This window comes from Schistocerca americana, chromosome 5, assembly GCF_021461395.2.
Source record: "Schistocerca americana isolate TAMUIC-IGC-003095 chromosome 5, iqSchAmer2.1, whole genome shotgun sequence".
Classification (NCBI taxonomy): domain Eukaryota; kingdom Metazoa; phylum Arthropoda; class Insecta; order Orthoptera; family Acrididae; genus Schistocerca; species Schistocerca americana.
Genome location: NC_060123.1, coordinates 57,367,400 through 57,388,673, shown reverse-complemented (window position 1 = coordinate 57,388,673; position 21,274 = coordinate 57,367,400). Strand labels below are relative to the sequence as shown.

Sequence of the window (21,274 nt, the reverse complement as noted above, 5' to 3'; positions counted from 1 at the left end):
ACGGCTGAGTATTACATTGCATTAAGCGGCATGTATCTTAAATAGACCACTGAACTGCTCACAAGTGGCATGGCATCAGATCATTGAGTGCATTGATACACTGTTGCATTTGTGCACTTTTCATTTTGCAAATAGGTTCTCACACACATTGTCTTTCCAAACTGGGATTCACCATATGATACACAATACAAGTAACTGAAAATTGATTACATTTTCGATATTTATGTGCAGAAAATAAAGCTATTTCAAACAATCTCTGATAAAATAGTTCATTTAGATACAATTCCCTATGAAATAGCATATATTGAGTAATTTCATGTTTTCATATTTTGAGGCAGGATTCACTTCTATTTCATATTTATTGCAAAATGTGAATTTTTCCAGTCCCTAGTCATACAACGTGTGTTTTAGAACCTTCCATATGCTGCTTATATTATTGACTATATGTACTGTGAAAATATAAATAAGAACTTGTTATCTAAAAAGCATGAAAATACTTACTATATCACGTGAGGATATATCTCCTAAGTATGTTACTACATTCATTTCTGGAGCCCACTGAGAAAATTCTCGTTGCCATGATGTCATGGTTGACAGAGGGACTACCAGCAAAAAAGGTCCATAAAGCTGGTGAGTATGGAAGAGGTAGTAAAGAAGGCAAATTGTCTGTAAAACATATAAGGTAAATTAATGAATATACTATTCACTGAAATACATATGAATGAGTAATACTGAAACTACAAAGGAATTATCAGTTGCTTATTTCTTCATATCAGAGCTTTCTCCAGCAATAAAAAAACAGAAGTCCTCTCAGTAATTCTTCTGCGACTGTATTACTTTCATAAAATAATGAACAACCGCCTTCAGTCACAATCGTGATTTTATTTCAATGCACTATGTAATTCGAGTCCTGGGGTCTCATCTTCAGGTGCTTTGGCAATCTACACCCATTTTTCCGGATTTAGGTTAATTCTGGTCCTGGTAAAACTATAATGGAAAATAGTTGAAGTAGACTGCCAAAGCACCTGAAGCTGAGCCCCCAGAACTCTAAATAGCATTGAAATAAAATCATGATTGCGACTGAATGCTGTTATTCTTTATTTTACGAAAATTTCTATTTCTGACTTATCAACTGCTCGCAGTATGACTTCAATCCTCCCCCACGCCTTCCTCTATTTAACATGTGCATGGACTCAGTTCACATACTTCTAAGTGTGTAAATTCATTTACATATTCTTTTTAAACTTTGTCAGGATGGGTTCTGTTCAAGATCAGCATACTTACTGCTACTGACAACTGTTAATCAGATCTTCAGTACACTGAACCAGTTTCATTTCAAACACATAAATATTTGAACGGTAGAACTGAAAATAACATTTGTGACTTGTGGATTCAGAGTATTTTATTAGTAAAAGTATGTGAAGTGTCAAAACCACGAAAGTATTTGTCTGGGACTTTATTGTCAGGCTAGAATAAACTGAAGAAAAGGTTGAAAATTCAGACTTTTTTCCTTGCAGAAATAAAGTACCTGTATTGTTTTTCCCAGGCCCATTTCATCAGCCAATATCACAGAGTTCTCTTTGCACCAGGAATGTATCAACCAGTTGAGACCGTCCAGTTGGTAATCTCTCAAAACCAACAGCTGAAACAAGCACAGTGAAATAGTAGATGGACACATTCCATGCAACTGTACAACATAAAATCATATGTGGATGTTTTAAATATGGACAACGGTAAGTAATAAAGTAAACACATCTTAGATTTGCAACGTGTGAAAAACACATTCACAAATAAACACTATAGCTGAACTTTTTTCCATTACACATAGATTATTTTGAAGCTGGAGAGTGAAATATTTAAAGGAAGAGATAAGTGGGAAACAGTAACCATAAAGAGAAAATTAAGTTGCTGTAATCATTAATAATTAAAATAATGATGTTTTGATAACATGCCGGATGAGATGTAGAGAGCCATTCCAAGTGTGAAGAAAAGAAAGATGTCTGAAGATGATGGTTCTAAAAAGAAATGGTTAAGGCTAGAAGCAAAGCAATACAAAAGGAACTTGTTACACTATTTACAGAAGATAATTTTCCAAAATTGTAACAGAGCTGTAGTTGTTTTACTTTGGTGATCTTGTTGTAATTTGGTATAATTTTCGCAAAACAGTGGGGGAGAGTGGGCAACACAATGAACTTACAGTCTCCTCACCAAGACAAACAAAATATTTGCTAAAAGTAGCACAAAAAATACACAGAAAGCACAAGATTTGAATCAGCTGAAGTAACAAGCTGGGGTTAGAAGTGGGTATACTAAAACTAACCATTTGCAAGCTGTGAACCATTGTACAACAGTGCAATGCATATGAAATACCACTTTTCCTGGGATTCACAGATACTGAGAATTCTTCTAACTCTATTTCAACAATATGTGCATTAACAGCCATTCACAAGACAAGCATGGATTCAACCTATATTAGCATAATGAAGTGTATATACATCAAGTCTGTGACTTCCATTAGACTTCATCAGGATAGGAGGAAAACCAGAATTGGAAGCAGAGTTAGCCAAGGATGATTCATATCACCAAACTGTTGACAGTAGGGGCAAGATGACATTTTCACATCTCTAGTTCAGGTAGACGACATTAACAAAACCATGCTGGAGCAACAGAGATGTTTGTTGTAGATATCAGTGCATGGACACATCTAGGAGGAAGCCTTTACTTAATGTCAAATGGCTGCTGCTGCTGTTGTTGAGGATGAAGTAAGATAGTAGTTAACTATAGGATGTCAAATGGCTGTTGTTGTCGAGATGATGAAAGACAGTTGCTATCTACAAGCTGTTCAATGTACAACAATGGTCCTTTTTAAAATACCTATTCCTCTATAATATATACTCATACAGTCGTAAAAATGCTTGTTATTGGCTGTTCTTTGGAGCTGAACAAATATTTTTGTACTGATACCTTTAATGAAGAAGTACACAGATCAGGACACTGCACATTGTTGTCTAGATATGATGAGCATTGTCTGGTCTGTTTCTTTGTGATTTAAATAATAAATCTTGTTACTTCACTTTGACACTATTTTGAAACCTGACTATGGTGAATACTGTTCATGATATATATGAAGTTATAAATGAAGGACAGAAAACAGAGTAAAGAGTTAGCAATTTTCAGTTAAGACAGTTTGCTCTTAAAAACAGCAGAAACTAGTTCTGGGAACTTTGTAATCTAACCACTGCTTCTCAGTATATTTACTACTTAATGAAATTTGTTGCAAGTAGTACATCTCTATTTCCAACCAATGGCTCACTGCATACTATCAATACTAGGAATAAGAACAATCTACACAAAGACCTAAAATCACTTACCTTGGTTGAAAAAGGGGTCCGATATTCAGGACCACACATTTTCAATAAATTGCCAGCAATCTTTAAAAACAATTTAAACAAAGTTTGAAAGAATTTTTGATAGGAACACCTTCTACTCTATAGATGAATAACTTAACATGGGCTGTTTAGACCAGCTTAAGTAAAAATGTCTGTTAGCTTTCAGTTTTGACAGCATTTGGTCACAACAGCCAAGATTAAGTATTCTGTTGTTAAAGTACATAACTATGGTTTTTTTCTGAGAATGTATAAATGCTGTAAATATTAGCAATTCCAGTTTACTGTAATGTATTCACATATTTTGACAATATCCTGACAAATGATCAGGGTAGTGAGTATTATATTCAAAGATTTTATGTTATACTTTATGACTTGTTCCACACCCATGAGATCATCTAATTTTTACGTCTATGGAATTAAAACTTAATATAATCTACTTCCGGTGATATAGAAAGAGACGATTTGCAGATGCTGCATGCAGAGAAAGCTGTGTTAGAATTCCAAAAAAATTCCAAAGCTCCTGGATTAGATGACATCACAGTGGAAATGATCAAAGCCAGTGGACTTTTCGGAATTCAGTGGCTGTATAGAATAATGAGGACAGGTGGACCTATGGAGAGATTCCTGATGATTAGACAAAGCCAATTATTGTACAAATTTTTAAGATGGGTAATGAAGTGCTCTGTAAAAATTACATCTACATCTACATTTATACTCCGCAAGCCACCCAACGGTGTGGGGCGGAGGGCACTTTACGTGCCACTGTCATTACCTCCCTTTCCTGTTCCAGTCACGTATGGTTCGCGGGAAGAATGACTGTCTGAAAGCCTCCGTGCGCGCTCTAATCTCTCTAATTTTACATTCGTGATCTCCTCTGGAGGTATAAGTAGGAGGAAGCAATATATTTGATACCTCATCCAGAAACGCACCCTCTCGAAACCTGGCGAGCAAGCTACACCGCAATGCAGAGCGCCTCTCTTGCAGAGTCTGCCACTTGAGTTCGTTACACATCTCCGTAACGCTATCACGGTTACCAAATAACCCTGTGACAAAATGCGCCGCTTTTCTTTGGATCTTCTCTATCTCCTCCGTCAACCCGATCTGGTACGGATCCCACACTGATGAGCAATACTCAAGTATAGGTCGAACGAGTGTTTTGTAAGCCACCTCCTTTGTTGATGGACTACATTTTCTAAGGACTCTCCCAATGAATCTCAACCTGGTACCCGCCTTACCAATAATTAATTTTATATGATCATTCCACTTCAAATTGTTCTGCACGCATACTCCCAGATATTTTACAGAAGTAACTGCTACCAGTGTTTGTTCCGCTATCATATAATCATACAATAAAGGATCCTTCTTTCTATGTATTTGCAATACATTACATTTGTCTATGTTAAGGGTCAGTTGCCACTCCCTGCACCAAGTGCCTATCCGCTGCAGATCTTCCTGCATTTCGCTACAATTTTCTAATGCTGCAACTTCTCTGTATACTACATCATCATCTGCGAAAAGCCGCATGGAACTTCCGACACTATCGACTAGGTCATTTATATATACATATATATATATATATATAGTGAAAAGCAATGGTCCCATAACACTCCCCTGTGGCACGCCAGAAGTTACTTTAACGTCTGTAGACGTCTCTCCATTGATAACAACATGCTGCGTTCTGTTTGCTAAAAACTCTTCAATCCAGCCACACAGCAGGTCTGATATTCCGTAGGCTCTTACTTTGTTTATCAGGCGACAGTGCGGAACTGTATCGAACGCCTTCCGGAAGTCAAGAAAAATAGCATCTACCTGGAAGCCTGTATCTAATATTTTCTGGGTCTCATGAACAAATAAAGCGAGTTGGGTCTCACACGATCGCTGTTTCCGGAATCCATGTTGATTCCTACAGAGTAGATTCTGGGTTTCCAAAAACGACATGATACTCGAGCAAAAAACATGTTCTAAAATTCTACAACAGATCGACGTCAGAAATATAGGTCTATAGTTTTGCGCATCTGCTCGACGACCCTTCTTGAAGACTAGGACTACCTGTGCTCTTTTCCAATCATTTGGAACCTTCCGTTCCTCTAGAGACTTGCGGTACACGGCTGTTAGAAGGAGGGAAGTTCTTTCGCGTACTCTGTGTAGAATCGAATTGGTATCCCGTCAGGTCCAGTGGACTTTCCTCTGTTGAGTGATTCCAGTTGCTTTTCTATTCCTTGGACACTTATTTTGATGTCAGCCATTTTTTCGTTTGTGCGAGGATTTACAGAAGGAACTGCAGTGCGGTCTTCCTCTGTGAAACAGCTTTGGAAAAAGGTGTTTAGTATTTCAGCTTTACGTGTGTCATCCTCTGTTTCAATGCCATCATCATCCCGGAGTGTCTGGATATGCTGTTTCGAGCCACTTACTGATTTAACGTAAAACCAGAACTTCCTAGGATTTTCTGTCAAGTCGGTACATAGAATTTTACTTTCGAATTCACTGAACGCTTCACGCATAGCCCTCCTTACGCTAACTTTGACATCGTTTACCTTCTGTTTGTCTGAGAGGTTTTGGCTACGTTTAAACTTGGAGCGAAGCTCTCTTTGCTTTCGCAGTAGTTTCCTAACTTTGTTGTTGTACCACGATGGGTTTTTCCCGTCCCTCACAGTTTTACTCGGCACGTACCTGTCTAAAATGCATTTTACGATTGCCTTGAACTTTTTCCATAAACACTCAACATTGTCAATTATAGAGGAGTAGCAGTACTGTGCCATTGCATGAAGACTTATGAACAGATAATTTTACAGAAAATAAAGACAAAATAGAACCACAATTATGAGAACAACAACAAGGATTTTGGACAGAAATATCTATTAGAGATGCCATTTTTACAGCAAAATAGGTAGCAGAAAAGAAATGGGAATTTAGTAGACATCATAGTTGCATTCCTAGAGATACAAATGGCTTCAGACATTGTTAAAAGGGAAGAGAAATGACTAAGTCTGCATAGACTAGAACTGTCAAAAAGACTGCAACTCTGGATTGGAAATATGTACAACAAATGCCTGAATTGTGTTATAACAGATGGTTAAAAAAAAAAAAAAAAAAAAAAAAAAATACCCAGAATGGTTTAGAACAACAGAAGAATTCTACAAGGGAGTGTTCTCTGCACTCTCACCAGCTCTTTTGAATACAGTCATGGACAACATCTTAAGGAAAGTTTGTCTAGGGTCACAGCATATGCCGATAATGAGATGGTATGGGAAGAAAATGATCAGAAATTGGAAGCACAACTAAATAACTGCCAGATGGTATCTGAAGAAGCAGGCATGGAAATAAGCTTAATAAATGTGAAGTAATGAAAATCAGCATGAAAAATGAATTATTAAAGAAGAGGCACTTTAAAATTTCTAAGAAATAAGTTAACCAGGAAAGGAAAAACCAAGGAAGAAATTTCTGACAGGATAGAAAATTGTTCAAAGTTTTATTATTGTGTATCAGACATCAACAGTAAAAAGAAAATGGCTGCCAACACAAAGTTTATGATAGACAAATCATATTACCTATCAGTTTTGACATATGGATCAGAATGTTGGGCATGGACAAAGAAAGATCTGGGTAGAATACAAGTGACAAAGATGCACTTTATATAAGGGATCCTGGGTAAGATGAGAAGGGAAAGGATAAGAAATGAAAAAAATAGAAAACACACTTCAGATGAGCCCCCTGAAAGAAATTAAGGAAATTGGTTGGTTGGTTGATCTGAAGAAGGGGACCAAACAGCGAGGGCATCAGTCCCCTCGGGATTAGGGACTGTAGGGGCAGGAAGCCGGCCGAGCCCTTTAGGGAAATCATGGAAAATCAAAATCAGGATAGGCTGTGTCAAGAATAAGATACAAAGAGAATAGTATGGCAGCAATCATGTCGTAGAGCTTGATGGCCTATAATTTGGATAATGTATGTGATATTTTATTCCTTGATGTCAACTGCCTTAGAAAAAATGTTGATCACAAATTTTAGTAGGATTGGGGTAGGGGGGTAGGGTAGGGGTGGCGGTGATGTACTTTTGTTTCTCCACTACTTTGTAGACTTGTATTTAGTATTATAAAAACTTGCTTTTTTTTTTTTAAAGCTAACAATTCAATATCAATCATTATATGATACCGTCAACTCCATTTTATGGTGTTTTCAAATGTCTGATATTTACCAGTTTTATTTTATTAAAAAACAGCATTTTCACTCGAATTTTCTTACCTGATCACCACCCATGTATTCAGGCTGAGTTTTGACTTGAACAAACTTGGGCCGATGTTTCAGCACTCGACAATGTTTTGATGGCGTTCTTTTAGATTCCTCACGTTCTCTGAATTCTTTGATTTTCTTGGGCCACTTTTTCGAAATAAGAGCCCCATCTTCCCAAGTAGCCTCTGAATAAGGCAAACTCTCCCATTTTATGAAATAATCTGGGTGTGTTCCTTCTGGCTTCTGAAACTCAGCTAAAGTATAAAACAACATAGGCTTTAAATAAGAAGTTTGCAGGTAAAAAATTTACATTTTGGAAGCTACAATATTCAATAATTTTGCATGCTTAGAGACCACGGTTGTGTTCACTTGTCAATGATCCACAGAATTCTATCTCATTATATGTTTCTCCTGTCTCTTTCCATCTGAAACAATTATATAATGCCAATAATGGTTGTATCATTCTTGGCAATAGCTTACGTTTTATAGTCTTAACACTTGCATGTGTCCTAAAGACTCAGTTATCACCACTGTCATTTAATACTAATGGTGCATGTACCAGTAGCAACAAAATCAACTAACCATTCAAATTTTAAATCTTAACAACAAGGTATTAATGCAGTGTCTTCCACCATTCAATAACACTAATGTAATGATTTAATTTCACTGAAATGAAGTGAATGAGATTGATGGGAATGAAATCAGTGAAATATATAATGAGACTTTCTGGCAGATTTAAACTGTATGTGGGACTGGGACTCGAACCTGGAAACTGTGCCATTTGCAGGCAAGTGCTCTACACACTGCTATATCCCAGCACTATTCACGACCGTTCCTAACAGCTTTCACTTCCGCCAGTGCCTCCTCTCTTACCTCCAAAACTTCACAAACGTTCTCCTGCATATTTTGTGAGACTAGCACTCCTGGAAGAAAGGATTTTGTGGAGACATGGCTTAGCCAGAGCCTGGGGGATTGTTTCCATAATGAATTTACACTCTCCAGCGAAGTGTGCACTGAGTACTGGCAGAAGTAAAGTTGTGATGGCGGGCCGGGAGTCGTGCTTGGCTCGCTCAGTCAGGAGAACACTTGCACACAGAAACCAAAAGTCCCCCAGGTTCCAGTCTCGGTTCAGCAGACAGTATTACTCTGCCACGAAGTTTCAAATCGGAGCACACTCCACTGCAGAGTGAAAATTCATTCCGCATATAAAGAGACATTAGGGATAGTAATGTCATATCTCAAGAAGGAACTATATTATATTTAGCTCTGGGCAGGAGCGTGTAGAACTGTGACTCAAATTTGGTTAACCAAGCACGAGATAGATACGTAGGTAATACAACAGTTCATCATGGAAGGGACCCTTCATGGTATACAGTCTCTGTTAAGAAACAGTAAATACTGTACAATATGAATGAAAGTATATAGATAGGTCTTTAAATATGTCTGCTTGTGTCTGTATGTGTGGATGGATATGTGCGTGTGTGCGAGTGTATACCTGTCCTTTTTTCCCCCTAAGGTAAGTCTTTCCGCTCCCGGGATTGAAATGACTCCTTACCCTCTCCTTTAAAACCCACTTCCTTTCGTCTTCCCCTCTCCTTCCCTCTTTCCTAATGAGGCAACAGTTTGTTGCGAAAGCTTGAATTTTGTGTGTATGTTTGTGTGTCTATCGACCTGCCAGCGCTTTTGTTCGGTAAGTCACCTCATCTTTGTTTTTATATATAATTTTTCCCACGTGGAATGTTTCCTTCCATTATATTAGTATATAGATACAGATAGAGACATACTAAAGAAAACACATTTGCCTGTCAAAAGGGTAATGTGAGAAGCCTTTAACAACTACCATAAGAAAAGGCAGTCAGTGACCAAGATAATGTCCCAACACTTATGGATGACACAGGAACTGAAATTAAAGAAAGCAAAGCAAAAGCAGAAGCACTGGTGTTTTCAAATGATCCATGAAAACTGAAAACTGCAGAAGGATTATAAATTTAACAAAGGCTCAGGATCAGATGGATCTCTACCAGATTCTTTACCAAGTTTGGAGCTGAGTTTGACCTTGTCTTAAGCACAATATACTCTAGATTTCTCGAACAAAAAGCTATGGCAGTGATTAAAAAAAGCAAAGGTCACACCCGTCAACAAGAAGTGTAGCAGAGCTGCCCTACAAAACTACTGTACAATATGTTTGATATACATTAATTGTACAATGTTAAAACATATTCTGAATGCAAACACTATCACATATATGAAATATCTTGTTTTTAGTTTTAGAACTTCAGTTTAGTTTATCCTGTTTGAGATTACTTTTACATCTGTAATACTGTTTTCAAATTTCTTGTTTCCTATGAACTCCACACATTAATTTCCTTTCTGCTCTGTTCCAGGTTTTAGTTATATTTACACTTCTATACCCAACTTTATTTTACGTAACTCTTCTTTCAACATCACTTATCTCTTTTGGCCCATAGTTCTGCAAGTTCTTGCTTCTACATAAAATTAGTAGAAGTAGAATTCTATTTTATTTTATTTTAAGAAATGCTACGGCATAGAAATAGACCCAGAGCTAGTCCCATTATTCCTTTATCCTACTACTTCCAACATTCTTTCATTGGGGTCAGAATTCCACTGTCCTAACTGCTCATATATGGCAGAAGGGCCTCCAACACTCCTGCCAATGTGCACTACCGTGTCAGGGTCCTGAAGTTTAGTACGACATGCATACACAGTTAAGCAGAGTTATGCTCAAGGAAGTCTCTGCTTATGGCTGAGGGCTTCTAAATGTCTCTGCCTAAGAGTTATTATATATATTTTTGTTATGTGATTTGGTGGCACAGTGGTTAAGTGTCAGACTATGGATCCAAAAGTCTTGGGTTTGATCCATGATCAGTCCTAGGACTTTGTCCCTCAGTTATCATTTCTTTCACATCTGGCAATGTCTGTTACTGTGGAAATCTTTGCAGTGTTCAAATCAGCTTTCGGGCTGTCGACAGCTTTACCTTTTTCATGTACCACCATTTGAGTCATAACAGATATTTATTTAAACGAACTGTTCTGGATACAACATTCGAGATTTATTTCTTTAAATATTCTGAATTAACTACACTACACCATCTTAAGCCTGTTGCTACTTTCATGTATTTTTTTAAAAGTATTCACAGCCTGAGAACATTTTATCCTTCAGTATGTTCAATTCTTGCCTATGCCTTTACATCTCAGTTGTTTGAAACTTAACAAACAAGTGTGGAGCTCTGCTATCACTAGAAGTAACATTCAAAACATAATATTGACTTTTCAAAAGCAGTTTTATATCTTTTGGGGATAAAGGTGAGAAAAAGAATTAAAATGGCTCAAACAAGAGCAGGTGGAGATGTTTCTGTAGATCAACTGTAATTAAACACGAAGCAGGACACATCACATGAACAGAATTTAATACAAGCAGAATACATCAAATACAATTTAAAATCTGGAAAACTGAGAATTTCCTTGCCACAAGAAGGCATTCCAGGGCACACTGCTCAGAAAGCGAATTCAGTGTGGTATTTACATCTGCGTGTAGACATACCTTACACTTCAACTTCCAATAACACCTGAATTAATATAGTTACTTTCTATGAAACATTTATAAGGACAGACTACTAGATATCAAGTAAAAGAAGTGCTAAGCAGTAGACAGGCATGTAGAAAAGGCATACAATTTCTTAGCTTTCAGACAATCAGACACATTCCTTCTTCAGAGCTGCCCCAAACACACACACACACACACACACACACACACACACACAGTGTCTCAAGTTCTCTTTAGAAATACATTCTTCTATTATTCAATGGTAATATAATAAATCATTGCAGTCAACATTTCAAGTAAGATTCTCTTCTCAGCTGAGGTTATTTGTCCCCCTTAAGTGCTGATGATGAACCTGCCCCCATTCAGTCAATGTGTATAGTCAGCAGGGATCTTGGGCGAGGAATCGTATCCTTCCTGATACCTATGTGAACTGTTGTGGCCTTCAGTCCAAAGACTGATTTGATGCAGCTCTCCACACTAATCTATTCTCTGCAAACTTCTTAATCTTTGGATACATACTGCAACCTACACTCATTCAAACTTGCAGTCAACCAATACCTTCTTTTAGTCAAGTTGTGCCATAAACTATTCTCCCCCCCCCCCCTCCCCACAAATTCAATTCAATATCTACAACTACATACATACTCAGCAAGCCACCGTATAGTACTTGGAGGTTGGTACACTGTACCACTAACTAGTCATTTCTGTTCCTGTTCCACTTGCAAATAGAGCAAGGGACAAATGACAGTCTATATTCCTCTGTACAAGTCCTATATTTCTTTATGTCTAATTCCATTGGGAATTGTGTGCACCACGACCGTATTATTGTCAATATATTTTGGATAATTGGCAGCAACAGCTGTAAAGATTGAAATCCTTTATTTTACAAATTGATCTCAGTCGCTGTGTGACCATCTTCAGTGCAGACTATTCGAACCTTGTAGGCTCAAATCATGACAACACAACATTTTCTATGAGGTGTAACATGTACTGGGATACTGTACTAATTACTTCCAACAGATATCTTCACTTTTGAAATTGCAGAAAAACCTTTCTTGTGACCTTAGCAGTTGCCGATCCAATACACAGTGAGCTCACTGTATGTTGGATACCGAGATATTTAATCGACATGTCTGTGTCAAGCAGAACACTACTAATGCTGTATTCGAACATTATGAGTTTGTTTTTCCTACTCGTCTGCTTGTAACTTACATTTTTCTACACTTAGAGCTAGCTGTCATTCATCACGTCAACTAGCAATTTTGTCTACGTCATCTTGTATCCTTTTGCAGTCACTCACACCGACATCCTCCCGTACAGCACAGCATCATTAGAAAATGGCTGCAGATTGTTGCTCACCCTGTCTTCCAGATCATTTATGTTTAAAAACAAAGATGATATAACTTACCAAACGAAAGCGTTGGTATGTTGATACACACACAAACAAACACAAACACATACACAAAATTCAAGCTTTCACAACCAACGGTTGCTTCATCAGGAAAGAGGGAAGGAGAGGGAAAGACGAAAGGATGGTGTCTATCAACATACCAACGCTTTCGTTTGGTAAGTTACAACATCTTTGTTTTTAGATATATTTTTCCCACATGGAATGTTTCCCTCTATTATATTCATATCATTAATTTGAACCCAACAATTACGTTTGTTATTGTCACTGTTGCATTTCGAAATCTTTTCTGTCATCTTACTTTCTCTTTCTGTTTGTGCCAGTAGTTTCACTTTGTATTCACCTTCTCCTTTTACCGTAATCCACCATACAATTTTATCTTGCCTATATATACTCAATAATACGTAACCCACTTCCAAACCATAACCAAAAAATTTTTTTCCGCTTTCAACACTACCGCTGCTATAAAATCCACCGTTCCCAGTTCACAAACAGTTCCTTTCACCTATTAAACAACCATTTCGGCTAGTTCTAACAACTTTTGCTTTATTTCCGTTTCTGTTTTTCCCACATCACTGATCATTTTTAGCCGCTTCCCACAGGTTTTAACGTCATTATTTCTTCGTCAGACAATTGTTAGCCTCATTTACATGCAGTTTTTTCGAAATTTTCCCAAATTTCTCTGCCCTTTAACGTGTTTTGGCGGCAACACTACCACCTAACCTTTGTGCACATCGTTGTTTACCAACCCAATTTCACCACAGGATCAACATAGCTCAGCTTTTACCAACACTTTTTCGACTTTTTTCACAGCAGATCTCCAGTTGCTTTCTAGTTCACCTTTATTTCTCCCCATATATTTTTATTTTCATTTTCATTTCAGCCTCATGTTACACTTTCCACCTTCTAATACCATGTCACCCTCACAACATCCACTCTCCCTTAAAACCCACATATTTTCGTCTTTCCCTCTCCTTCCCTCTTTCCTGATGAAGCAACCGTTGGTTGCGAAAGCTTGAATTTTGTGTGTGTGTGTGTGTTTGTGTGTCTATCAAAATACCAACGCTTTCGTTTGGTAAGTTACATCATCTTTGTTTTTAGATATATTTTTCCCACGTGGAATGTTTCCCTCTATTATATTCAGATCATTTATGTTTATAGAAAAAAAATGTTGTCCTATTACACATTACTGGGAACCTATTCCATATGCTCGTACCCTCATTAAAAGCCTGCATTGGGCACTTCATTAAATGCTTTTTGGAAATCTAGGAATATGGAAACTGCCTGTTGCCCTTCATCCATAGTTTGCAGGATATCATGTAAGAAAAAGGCGAGCTGAGTTCAGCATGTGTGATGCTTTCTAAAACCGTGCTGATTCATGGGCATTACCTTCTTGGTCTCAAGAAAATTTATCATATTCAAACTCGGAATATGTTCAAATTCTCCAGCAAACCATTGTCAAGGATACTGGTCTCTAATTTTGCAGGTATGTTCTTTTACTCTTCTTATATTCAGCAGTCACCTATACTTTTTTCCAATCACTTGACACTTCGCACTAAATGAGATATTCCTGACAAATGCAACCTAACTACTGGGTCAGTGCTGCAGAGTACTCTTTGTAGAACCACAGTGGCATTCCATCCAGATACGGTGACTTTTTTTTTTCCCCTTCTGCAGATGCATGAATTTCTACCTTCCTTTGCCTGGTCATCATTTGCGCGTTCCCTTTTGAACAGAGTACGTAACTGACTTTACTTCCTCAGCATTTCCCGAATTTCATAAATCAAGGTGGGTCTTTTCTGTCCTTCATCCATTTACTTGGCACATACTTCTCTACAGCATAGTTTACAGTCCATTTGCACTTTACCCATAATTCCTCTCCATCATATTGGAGCAAAATGATGTTCATTCACTGTCCAAGTGGGATGCCAAAAACTGCTTGTCTGTTCTTTCTGGCAGAAATACTTTCCTTGCCTTCTTGATTGATTTATTAATTTTAGTAACAATAGTCACTATGATGACATCATGGTTGCTAACCCCTGTCTCTATATTGAAGCAGTCGGTAAGGTCAGGCCTCTCTGCAGTGGCAAGGTCTAACGCATTTGCATTGTGTGTGTGGGCTTTTGAACTACCTGCTCAAGACAGTTTTTGTAACACTGTGTTCAAAGGTACTTCACAAGACTGGCTATCTGTAAACCTTGCAATGTATCCACACATGCCCCAGACTGCACTTGGGAGGTTACAGTCGCCTCCAACTAATATTGCATGGTCTAGGTATTTCTGTGTTACTGATCACAGACTTTCTTTGAATGACTCTAAAATTGTCACAGTGGGATTCCGTGTCCTGTAAAAACATCTATCAATTAATTTGAATTCACCTGGACCTGTTATATGTGACCAGATAACTTCACGCTCACAATCAAATTCAATATTTTTGTCAACTGCAATGAACCCTCCCCCTCCATGGTGTCTTATCTGTCTTTGCAATATACATCCATGAATAGTTAAATACCTTCTACTTAGGGTTTCAGGGAGCTCTTGGTCCTGAAAATAATTTCAGCAAAGAGAAATTTCTGGAAGACAGTAAACTCGGGAATTTCGTTATTAATATTTCGATAATTTACTGATAAAAATTTTGACAGTTGAAGTGTCAGTACTCTTAATGTGGTTCTATTTCTCCATCTGTGTGTTGTCTGACAAGTGATCTACTACCATCTTGCCTAAAAATCCCACATGTGCACTCCACAAGTACTATGCTACCCAAGTAGCTGTTTCCTTTGTGTAGTACAGCCATAATCTATCAAGGGGAGACCAATAGCCCACCCGATAATGCAGGTCCAGAAATCTGCAGCCAATGTATTACTTATTCAATATATGATAATCTCCAGCAGCCTTCTGTAGCACTACACATCAAAAGTTTCTATTTTCTTCATTTCTGCATTTCATTTCTGTACAAAGCTTCACTCCAGACAAATATCTTCAGAAAGACTTCCTAAAACTTAAATTTATATTAGACATTAACAAATTTCTCTTTTTCAGAAATTCTTTTCTTGTTGTTGGGGGTCTGCTTATTATACCTTCTTGACTTTGGTCATTGTCAATTATTTAGCGTCCCAAATAGCAAAACGCCTCTGCTACTTTTAGCATGTAACTTTGTAATGTAATATCCTCCATCTGCCCAGTTCAATTCGACTACATTCTGTTACCCTCATTTTACTTTGGTTTTGATTGATCTTACAACCTCTTTTCAAGAGCCCTCCATTTCATTTGTACAACGTCATTGGCAGACATAAAAGTTCCTATTTATTTCCCTACGAACTTCAGTTTCCTTCCAAAATTTCTCCTTGATATCCTTTACTGCTTCTTAAAGATGCTCACAACTCGACTAACCTGATTGCTCACTATGCAGCTTCATATCTTTTGTTCTATGCCACTTCTATTTGGCGAGTCCCAATCAATCATAAAATACATACATCCAGGCTTTTTCACCAACACTCAAAATGTGTGTTTGATATCTGTGAAATGTATGAGGAAATTTGGTATGCTACGATGCAAAGTTGATCACATGACTTCTCTTACACAATTCACAGTACATGAATATGTGATAAATGGCAAGGTGAAGTAAATCCAATGGGGAGGGAGGGAGAGGGGGGGGGGGGGAGGAGAGGGAGAGAGGAAGAGAGAGAGAGAGAGAGAGAGAGAGAGAGAATATGTGTGTGTGTGTGTGTGTGTGTGTGTGTGTGTGTGTGTGTGTGTGTGTGTCAGATGTCTGGAAGAATGATTATTAATTACTGAAGTATAACTAAGGCAATGCTCAGGAAGACCTACCTATAATCCTCTCCACATTATTATAACTTTTCAGAAGTTCACTCATAAGTTCCATTTGGCAATCAAAGTATTCAATATCCTCAGGGGTTGCATGCTCTTTCCATATTGACAATTCTTCTTCACGTTTAATATAGTTCTCTAGCTTTTTTATTCCTTTCACCTATAAAAAGAAGGTAGCAAACATAACCCTGTTGGAAAAACAAATATGGCACATACAGTGCAGCAAATTTAGGCAGCAACAATATTGTCGGATTTACATGAATGATTTCACATTATCAATATTATGATAAAGATAGATTGCTGCTCGCCATAAAGATGACACATTGAGTTGGAGACAGGCACAATGAAAAAGACTATTAAACACTGAGATTTCAGCCGCACACACACACACACACACACACACACACACACAAAGCAAGCCCACCTTACACACGTAGCGAGAGTGGTCAGAGAAAGCGGTTATGTGTGCATGAGGTAGGCTTGCTTGTGTGAATGTGTGTGCATTTTCTATTCTGAAGAAGGCTTGAAACGAAAGCTCAATATGTAACAGTCTTTTTGTTGTGTCCGTCTGCAACTCAATGTGTCATCTTTATGGTGATTAGCAGTCTATCCTTTTCATAATATTGTTGATATTCCAACCTGGACTTTCCATTGTTTGATTTCAAATTGTGCCAGAAAACCAACATACCTTTTGACTTTTTAATGATTCTTCTGATTCCCATGTGTTATGAATATGCGACCAACCTTTCCATTTTATCAAGTACTGTAATTCACTATTCTCCAAATCAGTAGGATCAAAGTCTTTGTTGGGGTCACCATTCTCTTCCACAGCATATACAGTCGTCATATTGCCAGTAACTAGGTATGGAAAAAATAGCCATTATATTGATTACTACATCTGAATTTTAAGGCTGGATACTGATCTTTTTTTCGGAAAGGAGAAACTAAAGATATGCAATGCAAATTTTGTGGTTAGAGAAGGCAATGTTATGAATTTAATAAATGATGACATACCTCCCTTTTTACCTCTCCTCCACGCCAACACTTTTTCAATAGTTTCAGCGTTGTCAGGTTCTGCTGGAACAGCAGGCTCTGTCCAGTCAACTTCAACTAGATCTTCTGAATCTGTTTTCTCATCTTCGGTTTCTTCTTTGTAGCTTACACCAGTCGCTGCTCTTCTGTTGGTATGCCTGTACATATTACAACTTCAACTTAGAATACGGCAGGATACGAGGATTACAGACATGTGTTTTAATTTGGTGACACTTAATTTATCATTGCAAACACAAATTACTCTTGTGGTAAATTACTGTTAGTGCAGGTACACTGAATTATGAAATTTCTATAGTTCTAACTCTTCTTGTAATTCACTTTGTGCTAACTCTACTCATTCCTGTTATCCAGATCCTGCATAGAATGTAAGAGCTAACACAGTGAAACAGCACTTTATCATGATAAATAGACAAATAAGTACTAATGTAAAGCAAGGAAGATTAACTACCCTCCGTGACAGTCCCAAATCCACTTACTCTGCTGTCAAAGTATCAGGAATCTTTCCTGAGAATAAAAGGCAACCAGGGTGTGGGGCCCACCACACAATGCCCTCCTAGCACAGCAGCAAATAGAAAGGCTGCACTGTACCTGCAGTAAGGTCAATAGTCTGGTCACAGGCTTGCGACACAGAATTTATCTTTACCCACTCATTTTGAAGCTAATCAAACACACTTTCAGTGTCTTGACAGCAATTCAAAATTATTTTGATATGAATATTTTATGCTTTTCCCAAATTAAATTGTAAGCTTTGCTCCTCTTGGGATTAGTAGTAAAGATTGCTTAAATAATTTTAATCAAATTTGCTTAAGATGTCTTTTGTTATTGAAGACTGTAGTAATTTTTGAACTTGCCTTTGGTTCTCAGCATCTTCATCTGTATTAAAACTTGATTCATCCGAAGTCTCACTGTATTTCCTACGTGAAGACTTCTTTCCTTCAGGTTTATGACGCACGGGTCTTGTCTTTCCCTTCCTTGAAGGTGGTTTGCTCCTAGGAGGTGGCACGCCTTCATCTTCAGACTCTGAGGTATCAGAATTCCACGTATTGGAGCTGCAAAGAAAATCATTATGTTCAGAGGAACATTTAGTACTCCAACAATAAGAACAGTGAAGACTACACATGCTATTCATAAATGTGGAGATAATATTCTAAAAAAAACTGACAATATCAGCAATTATTTGTCAGGTCAGTTTTCATTTCTGGGTTTACTGTTCTCTTAATATTTGACTATGATGATTGGTATGATTCAGGAAAGTCTACTTAAAGATAGCTGGCTTAAGATACGAAATACTTTCTCTCACTTATGACTCCAGGATTATAACCGAATGCATAGCCAGACAATGAATACTTCAAATTCTCCAAATCAAGGCATTTGATTTTACAAGGAACAAAAAAGTTTTTGCCAAATTAGACAACAAAACTATCAACAGTCACCACCAGTGATGCTGGACAATTAACGACTTATACAACTGCTCATTTTCAACCTACTGCATATCATTATAAATAGGAAATGAAATACAGCAAGCCTTCAAATTATTACAGCTTAAATTGTTCCTAACACTGCAAAGGTGTGCCCTTTGTATTCTTGATGCACACAATGCCATCTTGTTAAACTCTTATGGAGTGTTTGTGTATAACACATGCGTGCGAGAGAGAGAGAGAGAGAGAGAGAGAGAGAGCTGCCAGGCATGGGTAAGAAAATTTGTCACACACTAACATTCATTGTTCTAACAAAATATGCTGCACAAAGGAAGAGAGTAACTTCGTAGGAAAAAGTAAAAAAAGTGCCATACTTTATTTTAATCTTTCACACTTACATGACTACTTTGTAATTCATGCTGAAATGCATGGCAGGCAGTTCATCAAACCACCTTCAGACTATTTCTCTACCATTCCAGTTCCACATCTAAGTCACAAAGACCGAAGATTTCACTGAAAGCTTGTCATCTGAGCTCTCAAGTTAACTGTGCACAACCTCAACATGCCTGTTTCAGAGTTGCCAAGCAAATGATGAGCAGCTGCATCAAAAAGATGACTAAGCATTACATATACTCAGAATTAATATACCGGAGCGCAATGGTTATACAAGCGGCACTTGACATACAGGTCACTGAATTATGTGAAAGACAGGAAAGATAGATCTTGCAAAAATCAGGAATATGTGGAACAGCAATGGGCAGCTAGAACTGTTGAAACCAGAAGCCAACAGATGTGCAGTGAGATACTTTATTCAGCTTGTCTAACTTAATACTTCTGGTCCTACCAGAACAATGAATAGTTCCCAGTGTGCGTACTTTGAAATACATACGAAAAAAATAAAATTACTGTCTTTCCTTAAATGCCGATGAATTTTGGGGCACATGTATGACCTGCTGTTGCTTACATCCTTTTCAGTGCACTACTGCTATAGAGAGTATTAGCAAACAGCTGTCATTATCCCCAGTGGTATCTCGAACACATTCTACTCGCACTGATTAGTTCCTGTGAACATTTATTGCACTCGGCATGAAAGAATTCCTCAACAAAATGTCTGTGACTTGGAACAGTAGTTTTAAGGAATAATAGATTTTCATGCCATTTGAGACTCTCCTGAGTATACAAAACATCTTCAATGAAAGAAACAGTCTTAAGCTCTTGATTTCTGTGAGACTGGTTCTCCACAGCCTCCAGCTGGCTAGCAGCTGAGGTACAGAAGTTGTCCTGCAGTATTCGTGTGGGATGCCCCACTCCTTAATTGTCAAACCACAGGCAGTCCACTACATGTATGCAATAGTACCTGTGCAAATACTGCTGACATATATTTCTAAGTGGCAATTGTTCATATCAGGTGTTTCTTTTTTCCAATTCTGCACTCAGAAATATGGTGGTGATGCCCAAGATGGAAACAGATAGTGAAAACAGGAATACCATCATGGAGTAGATATAAATCAGAAGTTATTTAGCAAGCAAATGTACAAGCAAGCGAGTGGAGTGGGACACACTGACTAGATTTTTATGGTTTATGATACTGTAACAGAATACCAGAGGGAAGACTCCTACAACTCCGAACATCTTAGTTTGAAGTACATCTGGAGGAAAATATTTTATTTTTGTGGTTTCTATGGTACTGGAAATTGGGTTTGTCAACTGTCAAGTATTTGTTATGGAGCACAAGGACCTTCCTCACTCAACTGTAGTTACTGTTTTGATATATTTGCCATTGATTACAAAGCAACTATACCTTCATTTTTGGCTCCTAAAGTATTGTTATTGATGTCATACATTACCACAAGTATATCCTGTTAATGTACTCCAGCATCCTCTAGTATGGAAACTACAAGACTGTCAAGTTCAGATGAATTTGCAGTGCATGAGAGCTGAAGTGTAAACACTACAAAAGGTGCCATGAAACTTCAAGTGTTGGCATTATGCCATTATAACTATGAAACCCTGAGTGGTAAGTTCAGCCACTTGATGAATAGATTTTCTTTCTTCACACACCATGTCATCTTTCCCTCACAAACTGAGAGTTATGCCCTAGATTATTCTGTTAAGTTTTGGTAACTGTGAGTAGTGTGTGTGGAGTATGTGTTGTGTCAGTGCAGCTGAAATGAGAGAGAGAAAGGATAAGGTGGAACTCTGCACCAAATGGTCACCAACTGTAATGTCCCCATCCCATGGATGAATCACCATACACAATATCACATGGCCCCCATCATGACACAGTGGGAACATTTGGAATTTAACCCTGAATAGTGAAGCAAATTCTGGTGATCAGGAACTTTTCTCCACAACTCTCCTGCCCTTACTGGTCCAACCCTGATGG

The 21,274-nt window shown here is 37.8% G+C and overlaps 1 protein-coding gene across 1 annotated transcript in view; it reads right to left on the bottom strand.

Annotated features, from left to right (window-relative positions):
* Positions 1–21,274, bottom strand: part of LOC124615656 (chromodomain-helicase-DNA-binding protein 1) — a 78,995-nt gene that overhangs the window by 51,587 nt on the left and 6,134 nt on the right. Inside the window, exons 5-11 of the mRNA XM_047143672.1 lie at positions 18,322–18,519; positions 17,432–17,607; positions 17,106–17,275; positions 16,418–16,577; positions 7,629–7,870; positions 1,529–1,642; positions 502–666 (exon numbers count right to left, since the gene is read on the bottom strand). Of these exons, the coding sequence (XP_046999628.1) occupies positions 502–666; positions 1,529–1,642; positions 7,629–7,870; positions 16,418–16,577; positions 17,106–17,275; positions 17,432–17,607; positions 18,322–18,519 (1,225 nt within the window). The remainder of the gene's footprint in view (positions 1–501; positions 667–1,528; positions 1,643–7,628; positions 7,871–16,417; positions 16,578–17,105; positions 17,276–17,431; positions 17,608–18,321; positions 18,520–21,274) is intronic.